Source organism: Python bivittatus, unplaced genomic scaffold (assembly GCF_059951505.1).
Source record: "Python bivittatus isolate LINGU-HERP-01145 unplaced genomic scaffold, Pbiv_v1 ctg000530_np1212, whole genome shotgun sequence".
NCBI lineage: Eukaryota > Metazoa > Chordata > Lepidosauria > Squamata > Pythonidae > Python > Python bivittatus.
The window spans coordinates 12,343,871-12,371,480 of NW_028277085.1; the positions used below are offsets into that span (position 1 = coordinate 12,343,871).

Here is a 27,610-nt window from a genome sequence, read left to right on the forward strand (position 1 = left end):
ACTGTTGCAATGGAAGGTCTAGTAAGGATCTGGCATGAGTGTCTCAACCAATAAATAAATAAATAAGGGGGGAGGATGCTTTTGAACATGAGTGAAGATACATAATTGAGCTCTAAGAAGCATTCCTTAAAAAAAAAAAAAGCATAATGATAGAAGCAGCCTTAATTTCCTAGAAAAGTCATACAGTTATTTCTCTTTTTCTTCACTGTTCCATCCACATTTGCAGTGCCCTCATTTACCCACATTTCACTCCAGTCACGCAAATGTTCTTTCTTCATCCCACCACATGCCTTCGACATCCCCTCCCTCCCCTATTCTCCCTGCCCCAGAAACACGCATAATTCTAGAACAAGCTGCACATTCCTTTCTCTTTTGTTTCTCTAGGTCTTTCATTAAAGCAAAGACATTGATAAATTAAAGAGAATCCAGTGGAGGGCAACAAAGATGATTAAAGGATTGGAGGCCACGACCTGCAGAGGGAGATTAGGGAAACTTAATACATGGGGCTTATGGAAAAAGCAACAAGAAGGGTGACTGATAACAGTGTGTAAAATATGATAATAGAAATAATAGGCAGTTTATGCCCAATTGTGGTGCTCTCTATCTGGTGCAGACACAGTTTAGACAAGGAAATAATTTGTTGGGGGTAAAGGATTGGGTGCTAACATTTGAAATTTTCCAAAGGACACCAGAGAAACTCACCTAATTTGGGATCAGGGACAAAAGATGTTCTCTTTACAGTAAGTGAGCTCACAATCACAGCAGTTTAGCCCCCTTCTTACGAAACAGATATATACTGAAGGATGAGGAGAAATGAAATTCTGATTGTATAATATTATCTTTCCATTGTGAGCCGGGAGCAGCTGCTTTAAGCACTGACTGGAGACTGTGATCTCCATCAAAACTATAAAGCAAGGACATCTTCAGTCCTGACCTGAAGTAGAAACGTATTTTTGTCATTGTGTCGAACAGAGCCATACTAACCTCAGACATAATTGGATATTTGGAGATTATGAATTAAGTCAGAGTAGATCACAAAATAAGAGGCCAGTTTGAAATTAATCTACATGTAGGGATTATTAAAAGTAAGATCCAGACCAAATCCATGGCCAAAAGCACACCAATACTAGTACAGAGGCAATTTGGTAAGCAAAGTCTCTCTTATGAAATGGAGGTCTTTTAAAGCTGAATACTCAGCTCCTTGCTATTTGAGGTTCTGCTGGGATGGCCGTTTCTTTAAATATCAGAAGACTTTTACTCACCTGGAGTTCTTCCTTTGGCTTTTTTTTTTAAAGCTATCTGGCTGGCTATCACGTAAGTTTATTCACAATTTTTGCCATCTTAGAGAAGCATTGGTTTAGTTTCCCTTTCAGACTCATACGGCAACCCTTTGCATTCTCAAACCATCATTTTTCCTAAGATATTAGGAGCCCCATAATAGGCACCATCCACATCTCTAGGAGTAGCTTGTTTCCTGTTATCAGGATGTTCTCATTCTTCCTCTAAAGAAGAGTCTTCCAGCTGGGAAGTCTTTTTCTTAACATTGTTGGGGATTTCTCTGTTTTTAATCTGAGTTTTTCTTGAGGGAGCAGGGTGTGATAAAATGCCCTTTCATTTCAAGTTTTTAATATCTTTTTTGAGGCTTATAAGTAATAGTCACCAATCCCTAAATCCCACATAGAACATCTTGCAAAAAATTTATCTAGTAGGTCACGTCAGTGTAGCCAAACATCAAACTGAACATTAGAAAGCATAGGGGAATAGCACCCCTCTACATATTTTTCCTGTACTTTCCAAGCCTGAATACAAAATTAACTTTGGGTTTTGATGAAAATGAATTAATAGTATACCCCTAAAACATCTCCTGAGGCTTTGAAAATCACATGCTTTTTTCAAATTCCCCAATCTTGCTTGTGACAATGTACCCTTTGATAACACTTTGAGTGGTCTTTCTGCCTCGAAGAAAGCATGGTTTGATGATGCATTTAGATTTTCACTTTCTGGGTTAAAAACTCATACCAAACTTTCATTTCAGGCGATTTTAGCTAAATGTTATTGTAAATTCTCCTACCGATTTCCCCTGGAGATTGCAGCATTTTATCATTCTCTGGAGGGAAAGCTGTGTAGGATTCCACCAGAAGGTTAATATTGACACAACAGTTCTAAAGCTCTTTGCAGGCGAACAACTTCATTAAAATGTATCAGACCTCCCTATCACACAGTGTGTGTGTACATTCGTGCTTGTGTGTGCAGGTGCATACATTTTTGCATTTTCACTAAATTCAAAGTATGGCATGCCTCACTATCTTTTAGATTCAGAATTTACTTCTGGCTTTTTGTCTTCCTCTTTTCTTCCTCTTCTTAATCAAAGGAGGAAAGAAAAAACACCATCTGGCTGGAGCCAAAATAAGATACAAAACATTTGCAAAAAGGTGAACTGCTTAATTTCCTGTTACACGTCTGCATACAACAAACAGACCTTTATGTAACAAAAGCAGTTGCAGCATTTTGCTCCTCATAAGTCTCTCCATGTTCTGCTTAAGACAGATGTGTCCTTTCCAATGCAGATTGCACAGGAATGCACTTAGCTGTTTATCCTGCTTTGACAAGACAGAAGGGCTTTGTTTTATAGATTTGGAAGATTAATTTAAAAAAAAAAAACAGAAAGAGATTGGAGATAAATTGGTAAGCGGGGGGAGAAAAGTCAAAAGGAAGCTATCTTTTTCTTACTTATTCATTTATTTTTTGCAACCTTCAAATTTCAAAGGCGGAAGCATCATGTCAAGTTGCCTCTGATAGGCCTTCCTGAGAGGCAGGGATCTGTGAAACTTGGTGGTGTATATATGTATGCATGTGTGTGTGTGTATGTATATATATATAAACACACACACACTCACACACATACACACATACACACACATTTCCACCTGCTTATAGTCCAGCATTGTATGTTGCCTGCAAGTGTCTTTCTTTTTGCACCTTTTATTTTATTTTTTTATATATATATTGTTTTATTTTTGCAATGTGTTCCTTCATCCATTCAGTAGATTACACTGCATGTTCAAGTCACTCAGACGTGACAGACACTATTATTTAGATAAGGTACCCCATGCCTTTTTTCAACATCAGCTCAGTCCATAAACACATAGCCCTCTTTCTTTAGCATGTAGGTGTTACTCTTAAATATGCCTTCATGGTATATTTAGTGCTTGGTTAGTAGGCCGCTCATCTTGGAAACCTAGTAACAGTGTACTGAAAAAATCGATTCTTCACCTGCCCTTCAGGAGTTCTATCATTCTGCTGTTTGATTGATGCTAATTAAATCAGCTTCTAGCCCTTTTCCCCTTGATTAAAACAGAAGAAATAATGGTCTGTGAAATGCCGGCCATTTGCAGCTAAATAGAGTTGGTTGAGGAATTGCATATGATTGCAACACTGTCATTAAAGCACCTGTCAGTGGCCTACCAGGAAGGCATGTATTAGGTGCCTTAAGACTTGGCACACTATAATCTCTCCCTCAACATTCAGTAGATGACAGCAACTGAGGTTGTCAAGGCCCATTGTGCAGGTCCAGAACCTGCTCTGACGATAATTGCTGAAAAATATGGTGTTATTTCCCACCATTTTGAGGTGGGAAACATGGGTGTCTGTGGGAGGGGGGAAATGACAACACAACCATGGCAACATCATCACACGAATGCTGCAACTTATGTACTTGCATCACATGTTGGAGCAGAAGCATGTAATGGTGGTATTTGTGTTAGGACATCATCATGTGCATGTCATGTGTTTTGCTGCCAACAACCCTGGTGATACATGAACACAGGAAAGATGTAAACTTGACAGGTTAAAAAATAGTATTATTATTATTGTTGGTTGCACTCTCTCTTGTTGTTGCTGCTGCTGTTGTTAAAATGGATAAACTTAGCTCTGTTGTTTCCAGTGCTGTGGGCCTATCCCCTTTGCATCATCATCATCATCATCTTATCCAGAATAACCCTTATCCCCAGAAAACTCATTAAATATGAATGTGGTCACCAAAGTTTGTCCACCTCTCATGTCCATCTCATATTTTGCTTTCACTTTCACAAGAAAAAATACACAACAGTTTTTTTAAGCTAAACCTACAGGTCAGTATTTACTCTGCTGGCCCAGTAGAGGTTGAGGGAATCCAGTAATGAAAATGTAAAAGAAAGCCACAGCAACTGATTTCTATGAGACCAAATTTACAAGTTCCACTAGGATGAATTTTTCATGGTTATAGAAACCAGGACCAAAAATAAGAGCTATAACCTGCAGCTTCCTAGATTTCATTTAAATATAAGGAAAAACTTCCTGATGGTAAGATCTGTAGAATAGTGGAACAGTCTACTTATAGGGATTGGGAGTTCTCCATCCCTCGAGATTTTTAAGAAGAAGCCGCACAGCCGTATCTCGAGGGCTGGTTTAAATGGTTTTCCTGCAGATCATACAGCGGTAAACTAGATGACACTTGTGGTCCTGTTCAACTCTATAATTCTATGAATGACACAACCGAGTTTTTCTCTAATCAAAAATCCATATGAAGCAACTTTGTTTGTGAAGAATGCATCTGAAAAAGAGTATTTCTGAAAGTTACATAGAAAATGATTTTTAAAAAAAAGCTTGCAGCAGGGAAATTTATTGATATTGTAGAAACTTACATAAAGCAAAAAAAAAAAGTTAATTTATATTAAGAATTACATATACAAAGGAGTCTGTCCCACAGAAACTCCTTTTGCTGAGCAAAATTGTAAATGAAAAAGTGTGCAAAACATTTTACAGATTTCTTTAAAATCTCATTGGAGTATAATACTGTCTTACACTTCAGGCTGTGGTATTGGGGTGAAGCTTTATTCATCCATACATCCCTAAATGATAATGACATGACGACTGCGGGCATTTTGCATATCTGAAATGGCATTATGGCTGTCTTCAAAATCTCACTGCAGTAACATTTCTGCATTTCAGCCTCCCCTCTTCTTTCTCATTTGTTCCAAGATTGGGGATGGGGGGAAGCTATTAACAATTCATCCTCTCTCTTCCTCTTTGAAACATGAAGAGCCCTTCATAGCAAAGTATTGTGAGCACAGAGGAATTAATCAGGGCAATTAGGCTGTGTTAAATTGCATGGCATTATCTCAGGGATGGTAATTACCCTAATTTCTCTGAATCCACCAACCTACAGTACCTGATCCTCAGGCTTCCCTTCTCCACTTCACCTTTTCACCAGTTTCCATCTGGATGGATCCATGTCTTTGGATGTTCTTTTTATTAATTTCATCACTAGTCATGAAAATGATGTTAACAGAGAAGAACTCACACCAAGTAGGCTGCCAGTGGTGGGAACCCAAGTGAATACCAGGGTGTCTGTTGTTGTTGTTGTTCAGTCGTTAAGTCGTGTCTGACTCTTCATGACCCCATGAGCCATATCGTGTCACTACCTCCCTGGGTTTGCTCAGTTTCATGCTCATTGCTTCAGTGAGGGGGTCTGTGGGAGTGTTTTAATGTTCCTTTGCTAAAATGCCTCTGTAAGAGGGACTAGTTTTGAGGAGGGGAAAGACACAGCTGGAAATGAAGTGCATCCAATCTATAATCTCACACAACCATTCAAGAACTGTAGTCACAGTTCTGGGCAAAAAAAAAAAACTAGCCACATACAGCAAAGTCTTTAGGCTAGAGCATGGTCAAGAATCAATCCAGGATTTACAGCAAAGATTAGACTGGAAGTATTGGCAAATTCTGGAAGAGGTCAAGTTATTAGATGTTGATCTCAAAGCACAATGCACTCTCAGGCTGAATTATGGCATCATTCCAATGCTTAAATAAACCTAGGCAAAGGCTCTTATCTCAAAATCTCCTGGACTCCATAGGGTACAGCTGGTGCTGCTCAAATAGGATTACCAATGTACAGGACGACAGAAATGTAGCATTTCACCATCCCTTTGTTGTCATGCACTTCACTTGGGGATCTCATGGATTTAATGGCTGCTTCAGAATCCAGAACTGAATGAACAGAGTTGGAGGAGGGCCCCCTCCCTGCAAGCTCCTCAAGACTGATCTCTCCAAACTCTAATTTTCATCCCTCTCCTTCTCCTGCTTGGAAGAGAAGTCTTCAGTGAGGTGGGAAGAGACCATTAAGGCTATATGGACTTTTGCTTGGTTAATAGGTTTTGGTTGCAAATCTGGTGTGGGTCATGTACAGGAACTAAGTTTTATGTAGCTAACATATAAAATGTGCAGCAAAATATTTTCACTTTTTAGCAGAAGTAACCTTTTAGCAGTTTTGCTTCCCTGCATATCATTTGCCATCAGTCCATTTTTTTCCATTTCTCTTTTCATAACTGCCACCCAAAATTCTAATGGCACTAAGTTTACTCAGTCCTCATTATTTTGGGGGTGGGAGTGGAGGTGATAGGGACTTTTCTACCTTAAAATCATTTTTTCCAAAGTATCTGCAAGCCTTGAGGTTCGTGATAGCACCTAATTTTGTTCCTCCCATTTTGATTCTGGTTGATCTAAGTTGGCTCTTATAAGTGGCCATGAATGAGATGTGTTCCTTTCCACATGCACTTGCCACATGCACAGTGCCAAAATGTGCCCATGTGTAAGATACATAATAATTGTTTGATTCCCATTAATATCTTTAAGACTTCAAAGAGGACATTCCTAGTGGACTGCATGGCTGATATCTGACAGTAGCATTTTTATCAAACCACCATTATGATTAGATTGTCTCATGAAGTGTGTTTAGGGTATAATTGGCAAGCAGTGATGCACAAAATTGCGCATGCATAGAAAACAGGAATTTTGACACAGTGACTCTTCCTTCTCTCCTTCCACTTTCCAAAAATATAAATAAAATGTACCCATCACTTCAGCTGGGAACATGTTGCAGTGTGCTGTGCAAGCAAGTTCATCATCAGACTTCTGAAACACCCTAAGTTTGTTGAGGTAATGCGCCATTCTTTCCCCATTGCAGTGCTCCCATGTATGCCTGTCACAAACTTGAACTGGGAATCTCAGCAGAAATTTAGATTAGGAAACATCATGATCGGCATATGTTCAGGGTTCAGAGTAGGAGCAAAAGATAAAACAAGGTGTACACGATTGTCAATTTCCTGACAGAATGCCAGTCCTGGATTGGGATCTACTAGTGTAAAAGCAAAGGCCCTGATTTTCTGTCTCCCTTGATGGCCAGCCTTACACTTTTATCCCCACAGAAACACACCCATATTCAGGCATGATTGTGATGGAAGGTATCTACGAAGAGGAGGGTGATGTGAAAGATCAAGGCTATCAGGAGGGAGGGGGTGCATTCCCGAAGGAGAAAGGAGACAAAAGACAACACAGTCCACAGGGGGAGTGTGGGAAGCGAAAGAGGTTCAGGACAGCCACTCCCTAGAATCTCCCAGGTTATATCCACTTGTTTCAGCAGTATAGATTGAGTCTGGCAAGACTCTGTCTATAAGGTGTAAGCAAATGAAGGAACTTGACTCAACTGGGCTGTTTCACCATTGTTCTTGGGCTGGGCCTGACAATGATGGACAGTAATAGCCTTTCAAAATTCTCCATCCAAATTTGGGGTAGGGCAATTGGGTGGGCAATTGCTTCCAATTTCTTGAAGGGAAGGAAGGCTTTCCCAGTCAGTCAGTGTTGGGCTTCAGGGTTTAGTGACCATGGTATAGACAACACATTTCCTGATGTTTTGCTGGCAGCTGTGGCTGGTGTCTTCAGAGGCAAGTGGTCTGCTAGGCAGGCTACAGGCCACTGAGCAGGGACTGACTGGGCTCCTCTCTTTATAGCCAGGTGTCCTGATTCTGACTGCTCTTTAGCTGAGCTGGTTTCTGATTGGTGCAGGTCTCAAAGACCAGCCCTCACCAACCTGTAGCAGACCACCTTGCCTCTGTTGTCTAGACCATGGCCACTAAATCATGAAGCCCAACACTGCCCAACAGATTCTGGCTGTGAAAGCCTACACCAATTTTCTAGTCACCTCTTAAGGCCAGACCCTCCCCTTAGCAATGACAGGAACACTGCAACTGAAAAAGGCCACAGTTTTGTCATGATGCCTTCTCTTGGGGTTGCGAGGTAGTGTGAAAAGCCAGGGAGGCTGCAGGCTGGTGGAGAGAGGATTGTGTAATGAAAAGCAGGACACTTTCACACATGCAAATCCCTTGACTACTTAAATTAAATTAAATTAAATTAAATTAAATTAAATTAAATTAAATTAAATTAAATTAAATTGTTGGAAGGATGAGAATTCCTTTATCATTTTCTTCTCCTTTGAATGAAATCAGAAAGCAAGTTCTCTTTCCTCAAACTGAATAAGAACTGGTATTTAAAATACAGGTTATCTTTTTCTGCATAGCATTTGCAGAACTACCAGTTCAGCCACAAAGTTTGTGGGGTAACCTTGAGCCAACTGCACTCTCCTGGCTTAACCTACTGCACAAGCTTGTTGAGAGGATAAAAGGAAGAGGAAAGAACATTTAAAAAACAATTAAAAATCATAGTCTCAGTGCCGAGGGTAAGGGAACAATGACTGATCTAAACACATTATTTCCCCAACTTCCTAATTCTTTTCAATTGGCCAAATATTGCAAAACCTTAAATTTTGGACTGATTTGCTAAATCCTACCGAACAATTTGCTGACTCCTACAGGTTCTAGGGTGGGGGGAAAAACCCTCTCCCTCTGCTTCTTTTATTTCCTCACCTTCCTGTTCAAGGAAAATGTATGAGATCACTGACTTTTATATAGTCAAAAGCTATCCTTGTTTCTTCGTATTTACTCAAAGTGAGCTGTAAATCAAACACTGGATTGCCATCTCCCTAAGTTATTTGCATGGGAACAAGGGGGAGCTGGGGAAAAATTGCTCTTTCATCCCAGCGTGTTAGATTAGATTAGCATTATTCTTTATTATATCAGTGTTCTTCCACCCTAGCTTTCAAGTTTGTGATTGCTTTTCTTGCTTGGGATTTGTTTATACATAATGCCCTATTACTGGCTGTGAGATTTTTCATACCAGACAGTCTGTAACTGAAATACAAGGAAATACATTTGAAAAGTAATCATTTTTTCTGAAGTTGATACACCAGCTGCCACTGACGTGCCACTCTCAGAATCAATGTTCTTGCATGCTGTTCCAAACTTGGGAAGGATTGCCCCCAAATGAACCAAACAATGACAAGTGGTCACCATCTCTGGGCAGCTACTTGGAGCCTCCCAAAATAGCCCCAAGTAATAATCTCAACTGATTCTGGCCCTGAGTTCTACCTGTTGTTGTTACTTGAATAAGAAATCAAGTCAGCACCAGAAAGGACCAGGTTTCCTTTCAATTTCCTTTCTCTTCTGTTAGAGCCTTTCAATTTTCCACAGCATCTTCAGTCGGTAGTGATGTAAAAGAAATCCAACACAGCTTTCAATGGGAGAAGATGTATGAGAATCACCCAAACAGTCTTGACAGCTGCAGAGAAGGCTGCACTAAGCAGGCTTTTCTAGTGTCCTTTATTTATGAGAGATGGGTTTGGAAAAGAATTGGTTATTGAAATTTGCATCCAGAAAGGGTAGTTACATTTTAAAGATACTGATGCTGAGAATCTTCATATGGCAAAGGGTGGCATGAGTGAAAGTTGCCTTTCCAAAAGGTTTCTCGGGGAATTCTCATTAACAATATTGTGGGGAAAGTTGTATCTGTTTCCTCCTTCTGCTAGGGAAAGCTTCCAGCAAACTGGGGAAAGAGCAGGAAATTGTCACTTGGAGTTCTTAGATTTTTGAGGTCTGAAATACTTGATTTATTTACTTTCTAAGTGGGACCGAACATTACAAATCCCCTATGCCTTTTGGTTATTTCCAAATTTACTATATTACTTTCTTTTGTATCTTTCCACGGTGTTGCACATGTGTGTATTGATACAGTACTGCCAAAAAAGCAATCTCAATATGATTGCATACACTGTCACTCAAGGGTGTGTGTTTGTGTGTGTATGTGGTATTTTACTGATGTGGAAACATGCATTAGAGAAAAATGTGGTGGAATCTTTTGGAGGAGGAAAAGATGCGAAGAAACTGAAACATTGGAAGGGGTAGTCTACGCACATGATCAAATCTCAGAATTTTAGAAATTTCTGTAGTTAAACTAGAATCCATGAAATAATAAGGGGTCAGAAGAGGGGAAAATTGCACATATGCAGTGTAAATATGAACAAATGCAGTGACCAGTATGAAAACTTTATTTTTATAGTGGCAAATAACTGCAAAGTTTTCAGATGCCTTTTTCTGGTATGACGCTTGGTGAAGACGACTATTTCAGTGGGAAACCTACTGAACTTGCATCCTGACCACCAATAATATCATGCTAGTTAATACGCTCCCCAGATGCATATTATTAGCCTAACAGTCTATGCTTGTATATGTTCATAGCAGACAATGATCTAGAAGGAAGGGGGAAATGCTCGAATGTATTTGCAAAGGTTTCCTTACAGCTGGTCACCCGGAGGAAAAATCTGACTTGCCATAGGCCACTATATACAAACCTGAAAAATGCATTAAGCTGTTGGAATGTTGCAGCCAGACATATGATGGAGTTAAAGACACACCCTTTCCCTTCTTGTCCCCTGCTTCATCCCTTCACATATCCCTCATCCTCCCTCCCTGCTTTTCTTCTCTGTTGTTTATTTCCCTCCTCCCCAATTTCCCCTTGTCTTCACCCATTTACTGTCAGGAAGTACCGCATCCGAAGGGCTATTACAGCACAACGTGGCAGCAGCAGAGACTAACAGCAATGGCAGCTACAACAGTGAGTGGATTTTGACTCTGGGGGTGGGGGGATAGTTATTTGATGAGAACCAAGCGAGTGGGAGTGGGGCTGGATTAACAGCGAGGCTCGGCATGCTGCAGATCAGGACCTTGGGTAGACTGAGAATCCAACAGACTGCATTTATTTAGAAATGCTGCTATGATCTGTCCCCCCCCCCCACACACACACACACCTCCTTTAAAGAGAACGATGCAGTTGTCTCTGAAGCATTATCCATACCATTTTGCTCAACGTAAAGGACTTCACCCAGAAAAATGACTAGCTACACTTCAGGATTCTATCTAGTTACCCATCTCTGTTTCTGTCATCTTGGCTCTGGGTTTTTCTCTTCCTGGGCTCCCCCATCCCAGTTCTTTTGTGCCTTTTCCTTTTCTAGACCTTCTTTTTGTGACACTGGCTGAGCTACACCACCCAATATTTCACTATAGCCATTAGAGAAGGCATCAGAAGCCAAAGGTAAAAGAACCACTTGAACAGTTTGGTTCAGTTCTTGGCATCTCCAGGTAAATAAAAAATACAAAGTCAAGTTAAGCATGCCAATCAGGTAGGGATCAGACCTATGCTTGGGCGCCCTACCAACCCAAGTAAACAAGTCTATCCTGCTGAAAGGCGGGCTTCTTTTGTTCTTATCCAAACTCTGACTGTTCGGTGGTCCTTAGTCCAGTCCTTTCCAGTTTGACCTTGACTAAATACAATTTCTTGTTTCAAGGCCCTGTCTATTTAAGGATCCCTCCACAATATAGCCACATTCCAGATGGTTTGATTCATCAAATGTCCATCTCACTTAAAAAGAAATCTGTTTTTATCACCAGTGTATAAAGTGTGTCTATAAAGTCTACAAGTACATCTATAAGTCTATAAAGTAGATCTATGAAGTCTATAAAGGACATCTTGCACAATTTATTTAAAAATATAGCAATCAAATAATGTTAACGTACTGAGATGATGGCAATTAAAGCAATTAAGCTGCAGTGGAGGAGGAACGGAAACTCTCCAAACTATCTGTCCATTCTTGTGGATGAATCAGTAAAATCGTACTGCCATGTTTTCAGAGACTAAGATCTTAATGTTTTAGAGCAGAGATGGACAATTTCCAGCAACTCAGAGGGAACACTGATTTTCTCAAGACATGTTGAGGGCCACAATGGGAAAGTGCAACGTCTTTGAGCCAAAACTCTCTGTTGATTGGAGATTTTGCACAACTCAAGGCACCCGTTTTTCCACCCGAAGGCCTGCCCCCAACCTCTTTTTCAAAACCTGAAGAGGTTGAACTGTTTGGCTCCACCCAGCATGAAGGAACTTTGGGAGTCAAAAAGAGAAGTGCTGGTAGAAATGGTTTATAGACTATGCTTTTTGCACATCTGTTTTAGGCAGATCTGCAGACTTATTTCAGAGCAAGGGTTAGTTGATATGACTGTAGGTCAGGTCCACGTGTCATGCTAAGCCATAGTGTGGTTTGCTTGGATTACTCCTGATATATAAACCCATATGATAAAGGTAAATTTGTAGCACAATTTGGACCAAGTGATTTCTTATTCATACTGGGAAGAAGGTGCTTAATGAGCACTTTTCTTGTATTGCTCAGGGAACAAGTAATTGAGTGGAGGAACATTTGCCATCCTTCTGTTTGGGTTCAGTTATGCCCACCCTCTTGATATTCTGATTTAGCTGCTAATCCAAAAAGTACAATGGGAAAACCACAGGGCCAGGTTGCAAAGATGTGTTTCCAAGAGGTATCCTTGGAGTACCTTAGCGGCTGTTTTCTTGGCTTTCTCATTCTTTGATTATCAGCTCTTGCTAGCTAATGAGGATACTGTGTCACTCAATAAATAAATACTTCAGCTTTTATTAATTCTTGTTTTGGAGATCAGATGCAAAATGTATGCTTTAACAAACTTCCATTCCTTTGCTGTCCTGCAAATAGCTGTCTGCAGCAAAGCAGCAATTTTTAAGTCAAGAGACCCAACTATTGGTGTGTATTTTTTTCCCCTCCAGGGGGGCGGGAATGAGGCCTTATGTATTTGCAAAGAGGTGACTGGAACAAAAATGTATAATGATCTCAATTATAACTTTTGATTTAAAAAATGGGACATGTCGAATGTATCTGGTTCACTAACTTGGCACTCATCTGTATCAAACGAGACACTTTTCTAGATTAAGTGCTTGTTTGCATTGTGAAGTGGTGTATCAAACCCTCCTTTGACAGCACCCAGGCTTGGAAAATGGACTGTGAACTGTTATTTTTAAATGTCAGAGAGCTGTATAATACCCTCATGAATATTTTGTAACAAATTATCAGGTATTATTAGACTATAATCTGAAAACCATTGCAGCAATTGCTTCATATATTAAAAGTATTTTGGGGAAAGCAACATGAGTGGACTTAATGTGCGTAAAAATATACTCATCATCCCAACAATTGTTAGCTTAGAAAAGATGGAAGATCAATATGGGAGCTAGGGTGGTATAATGGAAGGAAGTTTGGATAGGATCTGGGTTCAAATACTCAGTTTGGAAGCTCACTTGGTGTTCTTGGGATGATCTTCCCAGTAGGTTTGTTGAAGGATAAAATTTTGATCTTCTTCACATGGAGAGCGTCAAAAAAGGCAAGACGACCTAATTGAAGTTGCTTTGCAACCCTGACCCTTTTCTATTTGTGCATTGTGGTACCACTACTAGTATCCTGTGTTCTTTGAACCCCAGTGCAGATACCACTGAATTGGCGGGCAGGGGAATCTTTCAGTGCAACCTTGAATTATCGATTCAGTTTGGTAATTTTAGATTCAATGGTCTTGAGAGGAATAAACGCATTGCTGGGGAATGGCTGTTATTTACTTTACTTTAAAATGAAATGAGGCAGCTCTACTGTGTTTGGGGGGCTTTTTGTTAATTCTACTCCATTCCTGAGTGGAAGCCTGGATGTCTGCCCCCAAATACCACTGCCTTGAGTCCCTTGGAAAATGTGTAGAAAGTGAATTTGAAGATTATAGTTATGTTCATTGGCTTTGAATATCAAATGGGATAACATCTTCAGCTGAATCAAGGTACGGACAGACCATGAATTTCTGGCTAGTACATATCTGGGAGTGGGCACTAGGAATATATTTCAGTGTCAGTTTACCAAAAATGTTAGCCTGGCCCACACATGGACATACATGATTTCCTGGTATTTAATTAGTGAACATCTAATGACCAGGCTATTGGCAGGACAGTAAAAGTCTGCTTTGGAATGAACTCAGAAAATATTGAGGATCTTCTAGAGGCAGAGGCAACAACTATTCCCTTGCTCCTCCCCCCGCCAAAAACACCTAACATAGTCTACATTAACCTTTCTTTGATGTTGGGTGGTACAATGAATGGACCCTGGAGAAAAAGGAAAGGATACTTTTTCCCTTTGCTCTCCCATCTCCATCACCCTGGAGTAAGAAACAGTGGAAGATATTATAGCTGGATAAATTTCAGTTTGGGGATATGATTCCAAGGCAATTCAGTCAAACCAACTTTATGGTCAAACTAGATGCCTTCAAATAGATTTGGATGATTTGGACAACTCTTCAGACACAGAAAAATGCCGTTTCCCCCCAGATTGATTTAGAAATCCAAATTGAAATGAACCCAATTTGACCATTGGATTCAAATGTCCGAATCAAATCCAGCTGAGGCTGTTGAAGCCATTTCAATGTTTGAATTGTGTTGACTCTCTGAATCAAACTAAACCAGCAATTGAATTTAGATTTTTGCCTGATTTGCATAGCTCATAAATACATAGTTTGCCTGCTTCAAAACTTTCTCCTGAATATCACTGTGGTTGTTCTTATTGGTGTCAGGAGGCAGTGGAAATTGTCTTGGAGAGTAGAAACAGAGATTATTCCTTTTGAGCTCAGAGTCTGATTCAAGTGCTAGGAGAATTTCAGGGCCTTTACAGTTCTTCTCTTGCTTTGAGATAGACTTTATGACTCCCAGAACTTCATTTCCAGACCAGTTCCAAATTTGGAACAGCTAGTCTATTCACAGGAAAAGTATATAGTTTCTCAGGTTTGAATGCATGTCAAAATCATTTCTGAAAGTCATAGAATTAAATTAGTGTCTGGGAAAATGTAATTCCTATCTGTGGGATTACTTTTGTGATGTAACATACAAGTCAGCCTAACGTGCTGTGGCCATTTTAGTGGTGAACATACATGTGTGAATAAACACAGCTAATCATATCGTTGGAATCCTGTACTTCAGGTCTTAGCATTGAACCTGTCAATATCATCATTACTTTCAAGGATGTATATTCCTCCTTTTTTTTTTTCCTTTTTTCCTTTTTTTCTTTCAATGAAAGGAAATGTTATAAAGATAGAATTGGGAGATTTATAGTACCCCATTTTTGTTCACAGAATTCTGTAGAGAGAATGAGGGGCTTATCCAACCCCTATCCTCTTCCCAGCAACATTCAGAAGGGGGGGGAAGTAAAAAAGAGGTAACCATGGAGTTCATATGGAGAATCCCTTTTGGCAAGCCTGATTAGAAATTTGTCTCTTCCTTGGAATCAGGATGGGATGATAGTTTAACTATTTGCCAGATAGTTAAACAACATGAATAACCACCTCTGGAGTTACTTTTGTTCCAGACAGTGCCAGGCTATACCGAAATAAAACTAGTTCTTTCTAGCTTAGTTAACTAGGCTAAGTATGTCACATCAGCATAATTAGATGCATCATTCTGTATTGTTCATATCTTTGAGCTTTGTAAGATGGCATTAGTCTTAAAAAAAAAAAAAAAGTTCTGACTCTATGTTTGATATGGATTGCAAAGGAGCCTGTCCCCTGATCCTCCAGAGAGATGTCAAGGCCCTTGAAGGTTATTAAAATGTCCAAGTCAAGAGGAGTTGAGCACGTTAAGAACTTAATTACCACTTCTGTTGCTGTGCTTCAGTGTCTAGTTGCGGCTGTAGTGGTGCAGTCAGAAATATTCAGATATTTACCCTGCAACTATTAGTGGCATTTACAGGGTCACCAGCTCCTGTTTAATTAGAGCACTACAACAAGTTCATCCCTGATAGATTTTGGAAATATCAAATTATTACCTATATATAGATCTTATTTCCCATACTATGGAAGAATGAAAATAGGAGAGAGGCAAGGAATGAAGAGAAGTAAAATATGTGTTCAGACTTGGGAATATAGTATCTGAAGGAAAACTGCTTTTACATATTCTTACCCAAGTATAAGAAGGGTCCTCTGTCAGGTGGGTTTCCTTGTTGAGCTACGGCAGTTGATCATCACTGAAATGCTTTCTCCAGTGAAGCTCATCTTTTCTGAGTTTGCATAATATTTTGAATAATAAATTAACCAAACAAGCTGGGTTTATACAACATAAGCTACAACAAAGAAACTTTTTGGGGGGGGGGTGCCTTCAAGTTACTTTTGAAACCATTGGGACAAATCCATGTAGTTTTCTTAGCAGCATTGTCAGAAATGGTTTGCCAATGCCTTCTTCCTAGGACTGAGGTTAAAGCTAACCTAACATTGGAAATTGTGCAAAAACCCCTAAATCTTAAACTGAGCAAATTAAATGCGTTGAGGAAATGTAACCATTGTGTTGACTGGATAACTGGCCCATAAGTCAAGTGGTAAAGTCTATACTTTTCTCTATATTTTACAAAGAAACCCTGCACAAGGAAGTCTACTCTGTAATATCCGTATGTTACACAATGGTTCTATTTCGCTTTGCAGTTAGAAGCAGCATCTCTGCTTTTCTAGACGAAACATCTCAGATGCAAGAAGGAGGAAAGTGCAAATAGTAATAATGGTCAAATAATAATAGACAGGTGTGTGGGTTTGATGCAACTCAGCAGAATAATTTTCCGGCCCAGCTGAGAAATTGAGGGAACATTTTACTGGCTGTCTCACACACACTGCGGTGTCTTCACTCAAGCCACTGAATGGAATCACAGTAGATAAGGCTGCTGCAGGGGTTTTGACCTAGAGTCATTTACTAAATCTATGACATTACAAGAATGTTTTTCTGGCTTGAAATTACTCCCATTTACGGGGTATCCTGCTTGTAACCACTGATTCCACCAGGCGCAGCTGAAATTAGCATGTCTCCTCTTTCTCTCACTTGCTTTCTCCTGTCTCCTTCCAGCCTCCATTTGTGGCTAACCCCTAATGGAGAGAAGGGCATCTGCAGACACATCTGGGAAAGTTTAGCTGGTTAAGTCATCTAGCTGACTGGGGGCTAATGAAGTCTTACGGCAAAAGCTTTCAGTGCATCCCACTTGGTACATGATTTTAGCAAAATGCTTTCTTTGAGGGCTAGGTGGTTTAGGACCTCCAATTGCTTTCAGGAAGAGAAGGATGTAGCGATGCAGGGATATCAGAGAGGGAGCTTTCAGATACTTTCTTTCTCACTCTAATGGCCTTTATGGCTCAGACCTCTACTGGCATTTATCATCTCCTTGTCCTCTTTCTTCATCCCTTCACTTCTGTAAAGTGAAGCTCCATTATGAGCAGTTAGCATTAGCAGAATGCTGGCTCAGTGTTTCTTTATGTCACAGAGATCCAAATATTACAATTAAATCAGTTTGATCTCATGGTTAAGGCTCCAGGCTAGAGACCAGGAGATGGGGAATTTTAGTCCTGCCTTAGGCATGAAAGCTGGCTGGGTGACTTTGGGCCAGTCCCTCTCTCTTGGCTCCCAATATCAGGCTCAGGTGAAAAGCTGGTCAGTGAATTCCTGTCATAACCAATGGATCAATATTCAATTGATTAAAAAAAAAAAGCGGACCCTGCACATGTGGGAAAAACACTAGGATGGGGGGGAATCTAAATTCAACATCTGGATCTCATTGCCTTGGCATTATGACAGGAAAGATTCAATCAACATCAGGCTGGTCTACCCACGGTCACATGCAGTATCTCAATTCCTTTTGTGCCCCTAAGAACGTGCTGCTGAATTTAGGCTACATAATACCTGCTATTGGTTCTGTGACTGCTTTTATTTAAAAATCAGAAATAAACTGTGTGTGTCAAACCTGCTTAACACAGTTTTTTGGTTTGTTTGTTTTGTTTTTGCTCTTTAATTTGAAAAACATCCTGAAAATTCAGAAATGTGCTTCCAAAAAAATGGAGCACTACATCTTTGGACATGTCACTGTATCACTGCCCCATCTCTGAAACAAACAAATCAAGCAGCTGGACTATGGTTGGCTAGATATGACTTATTCCTGGCACTAAGGATTTGTAGCGGTGTGTGTGTGTGTGTGTGTATGTGTGCGTGTATGCACGCATGCACACTTTCAAGTCAGTCTTGACTCTTGGCAACTACATGGAGAGTCCTTGTAGTTTTTCTTGGCAACATTTTTCCTAAGTGTTTTGCTATTACCTTCTTTCTAGAACTGAAAGAGTGTGACTGACTCAGTCAGTCAACTGTTTCAAGCCTAAGGCAGGAGTAGAATTCACAATCTTCCAGGTTCCAGGTTAGTGGCTTTAACCACTACTCCAGACTAGCTCTCACAACTAATTTTATTAGCCAAAACTGCTTGTACTTTAAGTGAAGGCTTTTATCTGTACATTTTCTTTTCATTGAAAATTCTGTTTTCTACTTAACCCGCTGTTATTTATTTCATCTTTGTCTTATCTTTAAACCTACTATTTGCTTGGTGTTGATTAATGGCTGCAATAAATTGATTTGATTTAATTTGATAGAAGCAAAAATGTTTGCGAAAACCACCATGGTCCCTGATTGTAAAGATCTTCCCCATTTATAGTATATAGCCCCTGACTATCTGCAGATGTTATTCTAATCTGTGGATCAGGAAGATCTAAATCATCATTCTCCCAGTTTTGACATCAAGGCCTGCCAATCCATCAGTTTCATTTCAGTTACACTTTGCATCTATAGATATTCCTATGTGACCCTTTCAACACTGGGACAGATCAACACACAGGTTACAATTCTTCTAAAGAAGACATTGAGCCCTTAGAAAAAGACTGTATCTCGGGGTAGAGCTCATCCAGGGAATCCTAGGTTTAGATTCCAAGATCCTCAGCAGACAATAGCAGGTGTTAGCAAAATACATGGTCTCAAACCTTGGGGAGCTGCAGGGAATAAAGATTAGCCCAGGGTGTGTGACCTTTTTGGACCAAGGACTATACATGGACTTTGAGAGGAACAGCAGGGGCTACACTCTAAAAAAATAAGCAGAAGTGGGTGGGACCAGCTCAAAAATTAAACTTGGCATAATTTAATTTGAATTTGATCATAATTCAGTTAACAAAGCACAGTTACTATTATTGCTCCTTCCGAGTAGTTATTTCCCATGAGGCAGGAGAAAGAATTAGGACAAAGACTAATTAATTCAAATTGAAACTGAAATTGAATTAAAATGAATCTCGGCTGAATTTATATAACATGCTAAACTCAAGTCCCAATCAGATTATCCTATCAAAATCATGCTATGGTTTTATCTAATGACCTGCTTCACACAGCATACTAAGACACTGGCTGGGTACCCACTGCATTTTAGCATAGCCTAAAACATTATGTGAACTTGTCTACTATGTATTTAATATTAGTCCTCTTCTTCCAATTTAAACATTACAATTTGGAGGGGCAACTTCTGGAGGTGTGCTGGAAACAACTGCAAAGGCTTTCAGGAACCTCTGGATTTAGGTTATATGTCTATGGTATAGGTACTCTTGTCCTAGATGGGTAAATATTCTGACTCAATTTAAAATTGTTTAAATTCAATGTTTCCTGCTTACTCCATGATTCCAGTAAATTGGCTCTCATAGCTCAGCTTTACAGCCAGCTTGGTCTAAAGTCACTCAGTGTTTCTTTGACATTTCCAAAACGATAACCTGCCTGCCATCCTTATTCAGGAATGAAAGCCCACTCATCCCATGGGAACTAGGAGAAATGGCATTGCATAGAATATTGAAGTAGACCAGACAAAGCCCTTGGAAATATACAATTGAGGAACAATTGCATTTTGGTTTGCAAGACATTGACTAAATGCCATTGAGTAAGCTTTGATGAGACTAGGGTGATTTAATGAGGGCAAGTTATCTATCCATCATAAGGAGACTTTCACCTTGTCAAACAGTGGAAAGGAGAGAGGGCTGGTGAAATTGGCAGAACAGTGTGCAACAACTTCTTGAGAATAAGTGCCATTGATTTTCTTGTGCATGCAAACCAGACTTTCCTAGGCACATGGAACCAAAAGTATTATTTAAAAAATAAGGATATTACCCAAATCCCTATCCAAATATCTCCTTGATTTAGAATTTTAGATGATCTTCAGGAACAAATGGATGGCTGAATGAAACCACCATTCCTCTGAATACCAGATATGAGAAGGAAGTAACTCCAGAGGAAAACCATGTTTATATCTGGACCTATTTATCTACATTATTTACATACCACCCAGTAACATATTATCTAGCAATAGGAATTGATTGGTGGATTATGTTAGTAATACAAATAGCATTATTGCTGCTAGTAACAGCAGTATAAATGAACCCTTGAGAGTTTCTGGCCCTGGTGCAAAAAAAAAAAAAAAAGGAAAAAGAAACATCTCAAATCATTGAGATTACACGATCTCATGAAATTTCAGTTCTTTTGCTGTTCATGTAAGATTACCCAATTCTTGTGATTTTAATTTTTTTTTAAAACTTGTATTTCATGTAGGAGTGCTATTTGTGTGCTTGTACACTTCCTGGCACTTATAGACTTTGTATTTCCGATACCTAGGTTAAATAATGATGCTGATATAAGCAATAGACAGCATACTACATAGGTGCCTGGAGAAACTCTCCTATGAAATATTCCTTTTTGGGTACCAGCAATGAAAAGGGCCTCTCCTGGTATTACCAGTGTACCTCATCCTTTGGGTAACCCATAGAAAGATCTCAGAAATGACCTATTTATCTACATAGATATGTCTGTGCCATGCCATGTAGAAAATACTTGTCTGTACCCATAATTCAGTGCCTTTAAGTTCTGTTTATAAGTGTCCAGGCACATATGACTAGCTGCCTTTTAAAACAGGACATTAGATGAAATGTACCTTGAACCAATCCATCAAAGAAGATATTTATGTTCTTGTTTTGTCACTCTGAAGTGGTCATGGCTTTCAAGCTTTAACATTGTATGACCCTGTAGATGTCAACTGAACAGTCTTCAGGACTTATCACCCTACAAAGACCAAAGTTAATATAGCAGAAAATTTCCAAGGCGGTTGTTTGTATGGTGTTCCCCAGTCTTTCTTTTGACTTCCACTCCATGCTTTTCGTATCTAAAAGAAAAGGGATTTCAAAGCAATTAAGCCCAATAACATTTGAATATTATTAAAATGAATGCCAAGGCAGAACTGCTTTTAAGTAGCATCCAGAGGGCTGTATGCTTCTCTCTGGGTGCATATGTGTACTGAATGGACGGTTCGTTTAATTCATCATCATACTAATCTCATTTAGAAACTGGCTGATAGTAATGTGGTCCAGAATTAATCTGAGAGAAAGACAATGAGTGTGAAGAAGACTGAGGATTGTAGCTTGAGAAGGACAAAAAGATCAACCTGAACTGTAATACAACAACATACATTTTGTGACTTCTAAAGAGCACTGCATTTTAGGGAGATGCTAGCAAACTGTGGGGCAATATAGGGAGCATTTATTTATTTATTTATTTTGCATTGTGATTGCTTCCTTTTACATCCTTATTTAATTACTGATCCTGCAAGCCTCTTAAGCAGAAGTTCTCCTCATCTCTAAGGTGTAACAGTTCTAGGCAGGCAAATGGGAATGAAATGAGCATTGAGATTGATGGACCTACGATGATGCCAAAAAGGCACTGACAGCTTCTTAAAGTAGAAGGAAGGAATTGTATTTTTCTGTACAATTTGTATTAGGACTGATGAGGTTGGTGGGTCTTCCAGGATCTTTTAAGGTCTGGACAGTTTGTTTTCTTATCTCTTAATGTGCCTGACCTACTTGTGCCCCCTGTCAAAGTCTGGCAACATTTTTGGACTCGAGCACCACGCATGGCAGTACTTGGAATTTGTACTTGCACCCATTTATGCACACACCTCATGGACATTGCATACGAACTGTGGATTGTGGGATTCCCATGCAGAAGAAGATAATATGTGAGCAGTTATATGCTATAGACATATACAACATTGTCCCAAGAAATTGCCAATATATAAAAGGATTAAATAATTCAGTGTTGATTGAGTCTGTATGTTATTGAGGAAGTGCACAGAATAATTGACAATCTCAGCTTACTTAAGTAAATTCAAAGATATGTTCACATGTGGTTACTTTAAGGAAGCTGACAGGCATAATTTCACACTCACTAAAAGCTTATGGATCAAACACCATCTCTACTCAGGCAGCCAGCTATAGAAGGGAATTCAAGACTTCTCAGTCAGGCATTTACTGGAGTAGCCAATCATTCTCCAGGCCTGGGGAGTCAAGCGATGATGCATCTTCTGACATGATGACCTTTTGGCTTCACTCCATCTGACAAGGCCTATTTCACCCATAAAAGAACCACTGGAATGATCTTCAGGCCTTAGAACAACACCTCCAAACTTTGAAAATCAGGAAAGACCCTGGAAGTTTTGTAAATATGCCTATAAAGCTTTCTCATACTCAGATCCTTCCTTCCTTCCTTCCTTCCTTCCTTCCTTCCTTCCTTCCTTCCTTCCTTCCTTCCTTCCTTCCCAAATGGCATGATGAAAACATGAATTATTCTTCAAGTTATTACTGGCATTTCGAAACAGTGGCTGTAGGAGGGAATCCTTGAGTGTGGATGTATTGTGGAGCTGAAGTAATTTATCTCAGCCTCTTTCTTTCCTTCTAGCAATAATCCCTGCCAGTCTACACCTCTTCATTTGCATAGGTAATTGGCAGCTTCTTAATGGCTCATTAGGATTGCTCAGAACTGTGGGATAAAAACAAACTTAACAGAGCAGAGGCACAGAAAAGGAAATAATGGGGGTGTCCCATCTTGTAAATTAACTCAGTTAAATTTAAGCTGATTTCAGCATTATGGGCCATAATCCAAGCACAGTGAAACTGAACCAAAAAAGGGTTTTGTTTCTGTTGTTTTGTTTTTAGGGACTTAGGCCTTAGCTTTATGCTTAGAATAATACACGATATCTGTATTTTTGCTTTCATGTATGGTTTTCTTCCTCTTAATTATTGCATAGTTTCTGCTGATTTTTATATCTCTTTAGTTTATGGTCATTCAGCCAATTAATACATCTATCTATTATCTGCCTATCTGAATCAATGGTGTTTTCTAGTTGCATTGCATTTTCCTTAAACACACATATCCCACAATTTCAGCCTGTACTATTAATTTTTACCTCCTTTCTGAAATCTTTGAACCTGTGACATGTTTTAAATAAATTCAGAGAGAGAATACTTTTTTACCAGTCTTTTAGTTGACAAAAGAGAATTTCTTTTTAAATTTCTTTCAAAAGAGTGGAGAATGTAGGTAAAAAAACTCATGAGTGGAGGGTTGTTTTTTTTTTTAGTTTTTAGTGATGTGGTAGCCAGAAGAAACATGGCAACATGGTTTTTCATTCTACACTCCTTTCTACAACAACTTGCTTCTATTAATTTCATGCAATCCAAAGTTAAACATCAAGAGGCAACTCCTCCCATATAGCTTTTTCAATAGCAATGTTGCTGTCATTTGTAAGAAGATGTTGGTGCATAATCTTCTCAATAAGTAATAGGGGGGATTATTTTATTTTATTTTATTTTATTTTATTTATTTTAGTCCACAAATTTGGCAAAGAATTTCAAAAGGCCATTTGTGACTAGCTCTGATTTTCATGCATGCTAGCATTATCTTCAAGGAACTAATGACTTGATCTCCCACCCCTACTGCCTCTTGGCTGTTAAATTACTAGTATATTAGATGAAGACAAGGAAATTCAATGCTCGGTTTCTTTAAGAAAGCAAGCGAAGATAGAAGTGTCAGTAGCCAAATGTCTTTGAACAAATCTATGAGGCAACCTCACTTGGGATACTTGCTGGGTGTTGTGCTGAGAATATAGCTGGGGAGATCTTCAAAGAGGTGGATCAGTTTGTCAGATATCTGAGCAAAGGGCCTCTTTGAAGTACCTCCCTGAATTGAAGCATTTGCCTATATTCTGTAGAATGAATGCTATACTCCATAATTTGTAAGGTGAATCTATCAAAGGTTATCTACTGAAACAAAAAACATGGGCACATTCATTTAATATTTTGTGAGCTTACAACAAAGCCAATTATATGTATGAATGATGATTAATATGTAATTTTGTATATAATTTTGTTTATAATGTCAAGTTGCACATATTTTATATGTATATATATTATATTTTATTTTATGTGTGTATGTATGTATATATACAGTGCATGTATGTGTGTGTATATAATCTCCACTGCCATACTGACCCAATGCAGGTTGGTATATAAAGATATAGGGGCTGGAGAGCTGTAATGGTTATGTTAAGGACTAGGAGTGGAGAGAGCCAAGTTCTGTCTTAAGAGAAACCAGTCAAGAGAGTCTCCCTCTCGGCCCTAGAACCTATCAACCTGCACTGGGTCAGTGTGGCAGTGGATTGAGCTGGGCTGATATTTATAGATAAGAGATAGAAATATTTAAAGTTCTACACATATACTTACACATGTACCTACACACACGGAGAGACACACACACAGAGAGATCCATTGCAATCTCTGTTGTTGTTGTTCAGTCGTTAAGTCGTGTCCGACTCTTCGTGACCCCATGAGCCATATCGCGCCAGGCCTTCCTGTCCTTCACTGCCTCCCTGAGTTTGCTCAGTTTCATGCTCATTGCTTCAGTGATGCTATCTAACCAACTCATCCTCTGCAGTCCTCTTCTCCTTTTGCCTTCAATCTTTCCCAGCATCAGGGTCCTCTCCAAAGAGTCCTCTCTTTGCATTAGGTGACCAAAGTATCTGAGCTTGAGCTTCATTATCAATCCTTCCAATGATCAGTCAGGGTTGATTTCCTTTAGGATTGACTGGTTTGACCTCCTAGCAGTCCAGGGGACTCTTAAGAGTCTTCTCCAGCACCACAGTTCAAAGGCATCAATTCTTTGGTGCTCAGCCTTCTTTATGGTCCAGCTTTCACAGCCATACATTACTACTGGGTTGCAATCTCTATTGATATGTAATTTTGAAGGGAAATACTGAAGCTTTGATTGCTTTAGTAGATGAAGTTCATGGAAAGGCACATCGGTTGGTTCAGCTTGATTTCTCAGCATTTTCAGTATTAATTACTGTGACATTCATTTTGCTGGGATGGGCTGCAGAAGGGACATTTGGGGACTGGTTTCCTTCTTTCTGGATAGGTAGGTTTCAGAAGATGATGCTGAGAATTCATGGCTTATGGAATTCCCAAAGGGTTTCATTTTATCATTTGAACATCTACAGGGAGTGAGAAGAAGAAATCGTCTGGGGATAGTGGTGAGGTTTTAGTTGGGATTTTGTACTTATGTTGACGGCATTCATATCTCCTTAAGTCTTGCATCATATTATGAGCACGTTGTGGAGCTACTCAATCAATATTTTGAACTAGCAATAGCAAAATCAAACTAAAATAAAATTTAGCCTAAACAGAAGTTCATTTGGTTTGAAAGCCTTCCAGTTCAAGGATATTAGCTTAGATGGTGTTTTATTACTGCCATCTTTCCAAAGTATCAGACATGGGGGAGTTCCCCTTTTCATAGCCTGCTGATGAGGCCACTCACAGTGTGATGGTCACTACCATCTTAAAGCCTCTGGGAGAGAAAGAAAGGTTTGGTTTCAAAGCAGAGGTTATAGCTTCCCATACAGCACCTCCTGAAGAGCTATTCATGATGCCTGGCAGATCTCCCCAAGCTTATGATCCTGGCTTTTGCCTGCTAATGCCAGATGTTGATACCTGCCCTGGCCAGAAATTGAAAGGTCTTTCAATAGAAGTGTGCAAATCTTTGGAACAGAGTTGAGCAATGTGTCATTTTAAAGTGCCCCCCTGAAAGTGCATGGCACCCTGTCTTTAACAGGTAGAGTGGCAACAGTGTTTCATTTTGCTCAACAAAAGTGGCTCCAGAATATGCACAGGATCCATTTCTATCACCTTCACAAGCTGCTTCACTGCATTGTGGCTGGACATGCTTCTGAGAGGCAAAGCAATCGATGAAGAAGAATTGGCCATGATCTGTGCAAGCCAATCTTTTAAAACCACCAACGTTACCTTTAGCATAAGGTTGATCATTATAGACCAGAACTAATATCCAACTTGTTTTGCATTCTCATTTCTATTCCTAGCTCGCTCCTAGCTCACTTCAGTCCCTGTTACTGCAAGAACCTGCAAGCCTTCACTCTCTCTCTCTCTCTCTCTCTCTCTCTCTCTCTCTCTCAAAACAAAAAACAACCCAAAAAAAGCCCTCCAGATTGATTGATTGACTAGTGCAAATGCTCAGCTTCCATGTATCAGAAATACATAATGATTCTCTCCAGAGCCAAGGACATGAAATGTAAATTGGCTTTATAAAAAAGGGGAAAATAGAGGCAGTTCTCATACTGAGGCTTGCTTAACTTTGCAGTTTTCTTCCAGCGCCTTTGGCAATACACATTTTCTCTGGTCGCTGGAGATTTGTGCTCATTGGATTAGGCTATTTCTGCAAGGATCCTGCCTTTTGCAAGTCTTTCTGGTTTTTGATGGAACATTGTGGCGGAGACTAGCCTTTCATTTTTTCATCCTTATGTTGCCATATTTGAATTTCTATAGCAGAGCAGGGGAAAGATAAGGAAGTTCTAGTTTAAATTTAAGCATTGGCATGAACTCATGAGAAGGCATTTGGCTATTTTTTGGGGGGGGTCTCATTTTCCCCCACACCCGCTATCTGAGATAATATCTCAGTCAACATCTTGAAGACGATCCTTGTTCCTCTTGGTTGGCTACCAATGGATGAGATGTATAGGCCTTTAGCACCGTTGCCAGTTTCCAAACAGGAATGTCTCTGGGAGCAATGGAGACATCATGCTCTTTTCCAGTCTTTTACGTGTGTCTGAGGTGTGGTTCACGGACAATCTTCCCCCAAGTCTCATCTTCCTCAGTTGTGAGACACAAGGACCTACAATTCCAAAAGTCTCACCTTCTGTTCTTTGCATGATCAGACCCACTTTCTGTTTCCTCTTGAGAATAGTGGAATCTTGCCCACAATATTTTGTGCTGGGTAACAAACTGATTTTCAGTTTGGTTTTTATTACCTGTTGCGAAATGAATGAATGAATGTATGAATGAACAAACGAACGAACGAATGAACCAATGAATGAATGAACAAATGATTGTTTTTTACATAGAAGGAATTAAATCCTTCCTACACCTTTTGGCCATTTTACAAAGCAATGCTACTTCAATTTTTTGGGGGTGGTGGTATTTATTTATCTAAGTAATCAATTTATATAGTCACCTGCCTCACAGTTGTGACTCCGGGTTGCACACATAGGGTTAAAACCAAACAAACATACACAATAAGAAAAATAAGAAAAGTAATGGCAGTCAAAAACAAACTCAGCCCCAGTCATAGAAAAGGCAAACTCACAGAGAAGAGCTCACTTAATCTCCAGACCCCATGCCCATTTTTTCCCCCTTGGGAGTAGGGAGGTTGCTTCTAGTATATTTTATTTCTACAGCCTTTACACAAGTCCAGTTTGTCCAGTTCTTTCCTCATTTTGGAGCTAGATTTTATAAGTTTTGCATTGTTCCAGATG

The 27,610-nt window shown here is 39.5% G+C and overlaps 1 protein-coding gene across 5 annotated transcripts in view; it reads left to right on the plus strand.

Moving 5' to 3' along the window:
• The window catches only part of NTRK3 (neurotrophic receptor tyrosine kinase 3), a 345,980-nt gene that overhangs the window by 306,701 nt on the left and 11,669 nt on the right, over positions 1-27,610 (plus strand). For 4 of the 5 annotated variants that reach the window (XM_088148672.1, XM_088148673.1, XM_088148677.1 and 1 more), the window contains one exon: positions 10,744-10,818. The exons of the other annotated variant lie outside the window; for it this stretch is intronic. In XM_088148672.1, the coding sequence (XP_088004798.1) occupies positions 10,744-10,818 (75 nt within the window). The remainder of the gene's footprint in view (positions 1-10,743; positions 10,819-27,610) is intronic. 5 annotated transcript variants of the gene reach the window in all.